This window comes from Oryza brachyantha, chromosome 1, assembly GCF_000231095.2.
Source record: "Oryza brachyantha chromosome 1, ObraRS2, whole genome shotgun sequence".
Classification (NCBI taxonomy): Eukaryota; Viridiplantae; Streptophyta; class Magnoliopsida; order Poales; family Poaceae; genus Oryza; species Oryza brachyantha.
The window spans coordinates 28,125,311-28,134,335 of record NC_023163.2 but is presented as its reverse complement, the minus strand read 5'-3'; the positions used below and the strand labels follow the sequence as shown (position 1 = coordinate 28,134,335).

General features: G+C 49.4%; 1 protein-coding gene across 1 annotated transcript; it reads left to right on the top strand.

Annotated features, from left to right (window-relative positions):
• Positions 1 to 6,720: 6,720 nt before the first annotated feature.
• On the top strand, positions 6,721 to 8,808 carry LOC102715711 (protein OCTOPUS-like). Its single transcript, XM_015841937.2, has one exon. The coding sequence runs from the start codon at positions 6,843 to 6,845 to the stop codon at positions 8,781 to 8,783; it is 1,941 nt and encodes a 646-aa protein (XP_015697423.2). The 5' UTR covers positions 6,721 to 6,842; the 3' UTR covers positions 8,784 to 8,808.
• Positions 8,809 to 9,025: the final 217 nt, after the last annotated feature.

Genomic DNA, 9,025 nt, shown 5'->3' with positions numbered 1-9,025 from the left:
ATTTAACTTTTTTTTACCACTCTTACATACCGGTGGCAACAAATTTGTCACTTTCTCCTCATAAGTCATGTGAGAGAGATTAAACTATTTAAGTAAAGAATAGCAAAAAGTTAAAATCCCCTCTTTATAGATCCATTTGATGGGCAAGTCCCTTCTATCGAATAATCTTGTTGTTTTCTTTTGGTGTTTGATGTGTTCACTAACATCGGTCATCCTTATCTTCATGCCTTGGTGGTCGTCCCTGGCGATTCATGGGGTCTCAAGGTGCATCGTCTCCGAGAGAAACTAGATCTCAGCTAGATACAGATGTGTTGTGGTAGCACCCAGCCTTTTTCCTTTTCTTTGCTGTATACATGCTGAAGATGATGACCTTCTCCTTCCTATCCAGCAACATCAATTATTTAAGCAGCCGGGATTCTTTGGCCGAAGGAGCATCAATCTCCACTCAGCGGAGGGTTCAACTATGGCTCAATTCTGGGGCTGCTCTAGGCAAGCTCCTAGGGTATATTTGCATTTTCTTATGTGCTTCTCCTAGCCGCTGGAGGGTGCAAGATAGGCCAGATTGATTGCAAGGTTGCTGGCTTGTCTATCCGATGTTTTTTGGTGACGTTGAATGTTTAGTCGTTGCTTGAGGCATCCGGCTCGTCATGCATGTTGTTGTCATCGTCGAAATCAAATGTACAACACAGCAAGAACTGTGAAGGATCTGAATATTTTTTTTCTGGTTTTTCTTTTATCCTTATTGACAATTTTTAGGATTTTTTTAATTCTTTGAACCTTAAAGATTTCTCGTGTAATTTTAGTCCTCATAGGCTCAAAGCAATCAAATGATTTCACATGGAAGTTCTTGCGTTCTACTCACTTTTTTCAAACTCCAGTGTATTTGTCTTATACTTTTGCAAATCTTAATGTATTTGTTTTCTACTTTTACAAACTTCAATATAATAATTCCTAATAATTATAGTCTGTGAGACAAACAAAAGAAACTAAAAACATTTCTTTCGAGACATAAGGAGTACATTGGACTAAATCTTAAACCATCTTTTTTTTTAAAAAAAAAGACTGCTACCCTACGTGACCCTGTTTTAAAATGAGATGATTCCGATGAGATATCAAACATGATACCTCGTGGTATCAGATATAATACTGGAAACGTGATGATTCCGACGAGACATCAAACACGATACCTCCTCGATATCAGATCTGATACTAGAAACGAGATGATTCCAACGAGGTATCAAACATGATACCTCATTGGTACCGGATCTAATACTGGAACAGGGTGATTTCGACGAGATACCAAATATGATACCTCATTGGTTTTAGATATAATACCGCACCAGTACCAAATGATACCAGTTCACCATCCCACATCTAATCCATGCATGCATGCATGCAGTAATGACAATGCACAACAAGAATGAGTGGTTAATTACGTGGTATTTCTTCTCTATCGGGGCCGCAAATAATCGAATGGGTCACGGCTGAACCGCACCGCCGACTTCGACTACTAGAAGGCCGTCGGCACTGCACAAGTCACCGTCGCTGCCACCGCCGTAGCCGTAGCCGCAGCCATAGCCGTCGTGTCATATCCTGTTGAAATAGTAGACCGCGCTATAGTATTTCCTTTTAAAAAACTATCCTAAACCATCTCGAGCCGCATAGACAGGCCACCCGAGATCTTAGCGGGCGGCAATGATTAGGCCAAGAACTCGGAAAGGTCCGTGCTTGATTTTAATGTAAAAGCTGGTCTTTGATCATCATAAACCATCATCATACGAGATTAGTTGCGTTGAGATGCGAGCCCGCGCGTACGGGCATGGTCCTCGCCACGCGCCGGCTAGCTCCCTCCTCGTCGTCGTCGTGGTGTGCCCGTGTGGGTCGCGATACAGGATCGTCATTTCACCCGCGGGTCCAGACGTATACTGCGCTATCTACTCTACGCCGCTACGCTCTGCCTGCCTCCGCTGCTGTCTGCTCTACTTGTGGTGGCTGCGGCTACCGTCTACGTACACGGAGACGTCGTGGCGGTGCCATGCCAACGCCTGCAAAAGAGGCGGCGATTAAAGCTGCCTCTCCCCGTTGCTTTGCCCACCACTTTGGCCGGCCGGCTTTGAACCCGAGCGGCAGCATCAGCACTGCTGCGTTGCCGGTGATTCCCTTGCAAATTCTACTACACGAAACGACCGCTCGTTGCGACGAAGAGAAAATAATGTTATTTTCCCTCGCTTACTGGCCCCTCCGTGTCGCCGTGCCTCTTCAAGGCTTGCCTCACCATCAGTAGCAAGTTTCATGTAGGAGCAGTATGAGAGCCCCTCCTTCACCTGGCGTTAAATGCTTTGATATTAACTCTCCTAGCATCGCTTTATCTTGGTGGCCTTGGATTCCTTGGACTCTATTGAACGAATGGCATGTCTGGTACAGACAGGCACAGCTATTGGGTCATCTAGCTAGAATATCAATTGCTCCTGCACGGTTGGATGTTGGAAGCTTCTTTGCCGTTTTCATCTCACTTGAGCTAACCAATAATTCTATCAAGCTCGAGATGGATGCATGGTCCCATACTCAAGAAGGGTTAGGTTTTGAATTCATTCCTAGCTCTCCCAACACGGTTACACAAATGAATTAAAATCAACAAGAGTTGAACATTTCTCCTGCCGACTAGCTGGATGCTCCTCCATGAAGAGCATAAAACTTCCAAGCGTAGAAAATTGTTGGGAGCTGGAGGGCTGGCAGATAACTACAATAAAAACCTGCTGTGCTTCTGCAGACTCCCTGCAGCAACAGGCCAGCAGCAGCAGCAGCAGCCTCCTTCCTTTAGCAGTTTTTAGCAGCGTCAGGCTGATGCTGAGGTACACTACACACACGTAGCTCCAAAACAATACTGGAGCGGTTAGGCCTAGATCAGGACATGTCCCTATACACTCCGCTGTTGCACCTGCTTGCCTTGTCCCGTTACGCGCCAAGGAGAGCTGCACCACTGCAAACGCTGCACAATCTTGAGGCTGTTTGGACCGTGCGAGAAAGAAAAAATGTCGCAATATTTTCACATGAACTCAGAAGAAACCGTTGGCTTTATGACCAATGTTTTACACCTCGCGCTGTCACTGGGGATCTACGTCGTATGGAAGCAAGCGATGCGCGCAGAAGATTAAAAAAAAAAAATACCCGAGCACAGTGACGCGGCGAGCTTTACAGGCGAGACGCGATCACCTGATGGATCGAGCTCAAATTTTGGTAAAGCGCCTCGTTTTCCTTCGCCAAAACCGAGAACGGGATCTTTTTCTCCCTTTTGTTGCTTTGCAGGCTCGCGCACCTCGCAGCAGTTCTTGCAAACGCGCGAGGGTGGTGAGGTCGATGGCGATCTGCAGACCACAGGGTAAGCTCGCGCGAGGAAGGGGAGCCTGGGAGGTCAATCGAGATCCCGTCGATCTATCCATCCGTCCGTCGTCGCGTCGAGCTCGGGGGATCGGGAAAGCCGAATCCTTTCGCACGTTACGGCAATCATGACCCATCTCCTCCTCGCGCGAGAGCTCGCACCTCTCCTTTTGCTCTCGCTCTCCTTTTCCCATGTACTCCTCGATTTAGTTTGCACACATCTCGCTCGCTAGATCGTGTTCTTTCTCTCTCGTTTTCCTGGCTTCTTAGCAGAATCGCAGGGATCTTTAGTGGCGAGCTCTCTCGCGGCGGTGTCTTTCGCGGGAAATGGCGGGAGAAAGGCGTCCCCTGAAAAATGTCGCAATGATATCACCGGCGATGAAATCCCAATGCGATCGAGCTCACCCTGACTGAAGGGATGAAGTGTTTCCAGCTTCTTCTTTTTGCTTGATTAGCTTTAGATTCGAAAGTTGATGGTTACTTAGGTCTAGTTTTGTAGGTAATCACATTTGGTTCAGTACAAATGAGTTGACACCATGTTACCATGTCCTTGACTCCTTTCTCCTCTATTCTCGCGTGCTTGAACTTGTACTGCGCTGCGTCTGATTCTGGAGTCAAAACCACTGCTTAGCTGAGGCTGCGTGAAAGCATTATTTTTTGGGGGGCTGGAGTCGGGGAGAGATCGTGAAATCGAATCATTGAAGTCATTATCTCACGGAGAATGGTGCGATCAAGTACAAAATGAAGACTACACACAGTGTGATCTGCCTTGAGCTTGCATTGTAACAGCTCCTAGTTTTGCTTGCGCCTTCTGCCCTCCATTTCAGGGTCTGAAAGATATACCTCCGGCTATATGCTTGATAGCACTTGTCGTTTTGGACAAGTTTAAAAGTCAAGCTTTTAGAATTCTGATTATAAATACAGAACTTCTAAAATACTTACTATAGAAGTATTGATAAAATACATATAGACTAATCTTGAAAAGTAGTTAAATAAAACCATATGCTCCCCCATTTCTTGTTATTTTAGCTATGCTTGTATTCATTCATTATTGATCAATGTATATTATTTGTATATATGTCTAGATCCATTAGAGTATTTATAGTAGATACTCTAACCATACTCCATTATAAAAATAGAGCATATGGAAAAAGTTGATCTAGTAGATATTTCATCTCATCTTCAAAAATATAGCATCCTACATATTGAAAAAAGATAATTGATAAAATAGAGCATCATCACTCCATATCTTAACATTCAATCTCAAGAGAAGAGATGAGACGGTTGTAAAATATTAATAAAATATATATAAAGGATGTAATATGAATGTCCCGTTACATTGATAACTGATATGAAGAAAGAATCCATATTATCATCCAAATGATAATATGGATGAGCCACTATGAATGCTCTTAGTATCTATCTGAATCTAGACAATGTTAGAGAATCACGTTATGAAACGGAGATAGTACTTATTGATATTTTTACGTACTATGCTAAAAAAATTATGAACAATATTGTTTTCTAAAGACTGTTTCATTATCCATTATCCAAAACGAGAAAGATACTAACCTAATTAAAAATACATAATCCTAAAGCCCTCCATTCTCTCACAGCAGAGAATACATCGAGAAGCTAGCAAAAATCACCCCTTCCAGTTTCTTTATTCCCTCGCATCAGAGAAAAAAAAGAAGCTGATACACTTGGATTTAGAGCATCTCCAGCAGCTCATTCATTCTATCCTCTATCCTAAAAATAGAGAATGAAGAGTAAAAATTAAGCTCACATCTATCTCATCATCTATTTTTAGATGTCATCCATATTAGAAGAGAGAAACTTTATATTTAGATGTTCTCTCTCCAATCCTCCAAATAGATATGGAGAATACTATATATAGATGATCTGCTGGAGTACAAGGAGATGTGAACGATGAAAGTATTTTAGATGATCATTCAAATAAAGATATGGATGACCAAATTTAGATGAGTTGTTGGAGATGCTCTTATGCAGGCAAATTACACATGCGTGGTGACTATTCTGATCAAGGCTAGGAGCAAAAGTGAACAAAAGATTAATTAGATGCCATGGTTCAGCACTTTGGTAATTATCATTCCTAAGCACGAGAAGGCGACAACTTTGGTCTCCTATCATGTGCCTAGTGCACCATAATCAACACCTCTAACCCCCTAGGTTTCATGCTCCATGGTTATATATTAATTAGATGCCATGTTTCAGCACTTTAGTAATTTTTGGTGCCTCTTTCCTGGCTAGTAGGACAAATCTGAACTTCTGAACTGGAGTAGTGATAATGTAGTGTCTGGCTGTGTGCTTCTTCATTCTCTTGTTGTGTGGGCCTTTAGAAAATTACCAAACAGTCCCTGCACTTTTGGTCTTGGGCATGTGGGAATGGGAAGGAAAAGGAGAAGTGAACAGGGAAATGAGGATAGGAAGGGAAAAGTTGTAAAGGCAAAGTTCACATCAACTTGTCAACAAAAGCTTCTTAGAGATGCTTATGCTTTCAAAATGCTTTGACTGGATAGGATAAAACCATCTGGCCGCATAAACAAATCCATGCAAATAGTGGATCATCCTCCAAGTCAAGCCTTCACTGATTGCACTCTGGTAGTATGGACTTTTTTATACCCCACTTTGATACTACAGATATTACAGAACTGATTAGCAGTGTTCAGGTATTTTTAACCATGAAAAACTTACTAATACAGTGGAAGTAGAGGCATTTGCAATCGTAAAGAAAATGATCTTACCATTTGTTACGTCGAGTAGCTGCTTAGCCGGGAACTATCAAGATCAATGGATTTCTCTTTGCAAGAAGCCGCAACGCGGAGAGTGCGACGAATCTTCCGGCCGAGCGCGCGCGGCATCCCGGACCGTTGCTCCGTGCAACTGCAAAGTGACGGTTTTTTTTACCACACGCGTGCAGATTATGATCGAAGTAATCACCTTTGGATCAGGCAAATCCCGATAGGACGTAGATTGCGGAGCTCCACAGATTGCAGAATGGGGAGAGAGAGAGAGAGAGAGTGCAGGAGAACGAAAGCCAACACACGAGACACGAAGCCCAAGAATGGCAGAGCTACAAAGCAAAAGGAACTAGAGAGGGAGAGAGAGAGGGAGACACATCACACATGCGATGGGAGAGACAGGGGGAGCGAGAGAGAGAGAGGAGACGGAGGAGGCCTCGCCGGGGCCCGTGATTCGCCTTTAACTTTCGCTTTCCTCTCTCCTCCCGTTCACCGATGCGGCGATGCGCGCGGCCTTCTTCTAAAACCTGCTCCCTCTCTCGTGCTCCCGCCCGCAACAACTGCTTCCTCAGCACAGCAGCACCCACCCACGAGCGTAATGGTGCAACAGTGATAGTGGCATTGTTGTGACGCCGGGGCGGGAGTGGGGGTGGGGGTGGGGTGGGGGGAGAAGCGGCAGAGAAGTGACGGAAGGAGCGCGCGATGACGACGACGCTGCAGCTGGACCCGCCGGTGGTTCCGGCGCGGCGTTCCGCCGCGACGAGCTGCGACCTGCACCCGGACGAGACGTTCACCGGCTTCTGCACCGCCTGCCTGCGGGAGCGCCTCACGGGGCTGGAGGCGTCCGCCGCAGCGGCCTCCGCGCCTGGGCGCAAGTCCACGTCCGCCATACGGTCGCTGTTCGCCAGGCCGTTCGGCGGCGGCGGCGGCGGCCCGTCCGTCCCCGGAGCCTCGGCGCTGCCGGACCTTCGGCGGTGCAAGTCATTCTCGTGCGGCCGCGGCGGGGACGCGCTCGCGGCTGCTGCTGCGGCCGCCACCGCCAGAGCCGACGAGCCACAGCGGCGCTCGTGCGACGTGCGAGGGCACAGCACGTTGTGGTCGCTGTTCCACCAGGACGACCGTGACCGTGTCCGCAACGGCAGTGTGTCTGCCGCCTTCCCGTCGTCGTCTTCCGCCACTGGCAGTGCTCCTTCCCATCTACAGCCGCAACCGCTGCGACCATTCATCCCGGACGATTTCTTGGAGGAAGATATCCCCGTCGTCATGGAGCAGGATGAGATACTCCCGGTGGTGGAGCCCGTCATTGTCGTGGACACCTCCGGAGAGATCGAAACCGAGCCCACTGCGGTCCGGGAAGCGAAGGCCATGAAGGATCACATGGATTTCGAGTCGTCACAGCCGAAGAAGCTGCCGCCGAAAGACCTGAAAGAGATTGCAGGGAGCTTCTGGGTCGCGGCGTCCGTGTTCAGCAAGAAGTGGCAGAAATGGAGGCGCAAGCAGAAGCTCAAGAAGGAGGCCGCCGTGAGCAAGGCCGCGGCAGCGGCAATGCCGCCGCCGGAGAAGCCGTACAAGCCATCGTTCCTTCGGCGGAGGCGTCTCCGAGGTGAGGTCGGCTCGGAACTCGCCGGGGGTCGTCGCTCTTGCGACACCGACCCGCGTTTCTCCCTCGACGCTGGCCGCATGTCCGTCGATGATGCTGGCTTCTCCTGGGACGAGCCGCGCGCGTCGTGGGACGGCTACTTGTTTGGTGCAGGCGCCGGCATTGGCCTCGGGCGCGCGCCTCCGCCGATCTCCCGTCTCCCTCCCATAATGTCCGTCTTAGAGGACACCCCCGCCACCATTGTCGAGCGCTCTGATGGCCAAATCCCAGTGGAAGACGACGCCGACGTCGACCCGCCTGGGGGCTCCTTACAGACTAGAGATTATTACTTGGACTCCTCGACACGGAGACGCCGGAGCTTGGAACGCTCCAGTTCCATGCGCAGGCCGTCGTTCGAGGTCACCGAGCCAAAACCAGCGCCCACCATAGCTAACGGCAAGGAATCCCCTCTCGGCGGCTCAGAGTTCTACCACTTACACCACGCCGAGGACCTGCTCGACCGTGGGTTCAGCTCCAACTCACTCATCGAGGACATCTCCGCAAACTTGGAGGCCGCACTGTCAGGCCCCGGTAGCGCCAAGAAGCCGCGGCGGTGGCGCAAAACGTGGAGCCTGTGGGGGTTCATCCACCGGATGGCCTCCGGCCGCCGGAGCGGCGGGCCGTCCGACATCGCCGACCGCTCGTTCTCGGAGGCTTGGCCGGACCTGCGCGTCCGTGGGTACAACCCCAAGATGCAGCGGTGCAACAGCAACTTGAGCGCGCGCAGCTCGTTCAGCAGCAACAGCGGCGGGCTGGGCAGCTCGAGGCGCAGCCACGTGGACGTCAACGGCAGCGCGAGGTGGCGGGACGAGCACGTGCTGGAGCGTAACCGCAGCGCCCGGTACTCGCCCCCGGGGCGCGTGGACAACGGCATGCTGCGTTTCTACCTGACGCCGATGCGCAGCGGCGGCGGCAGTGCGTGGCGTGGCGGCGGCCTACCGGGCAAGGCCGGCCGGCCGCTCACCTCGCAGTCGTTCGCCCGGAGCCTGCTCCGGATGTACTAGTGCCACGCGCGCAGCCAAATGAGAGGGAGGGTCATACCGCCAAAGCCATAAAATCTTCATGTATTATTGTAAGCTCTTGTTCTTTGTCCATTTTGGGGGGGGGGGGGGGGGGGGGGTGTTCATCTCATAATCTCCTCTGTTCCGTACCGTATTTTGTATCGTTAAATGAACCGTGTTGTTCGACGTGCCCTGAGTTTTCACTTTTCGCTAGCTAGCTATTAGTAGTAAGAGCAAGGTTGATA

Excerpts from the sequence above, each read along its gene's own strand:
- LOC102715711 (XM_015841937.2), top strand. The coding sequence starts at position 6,843 with ATGACGACGACGCTGCAGCTGGACCCGCCGGTGGTTCCGGCGCGGCGT.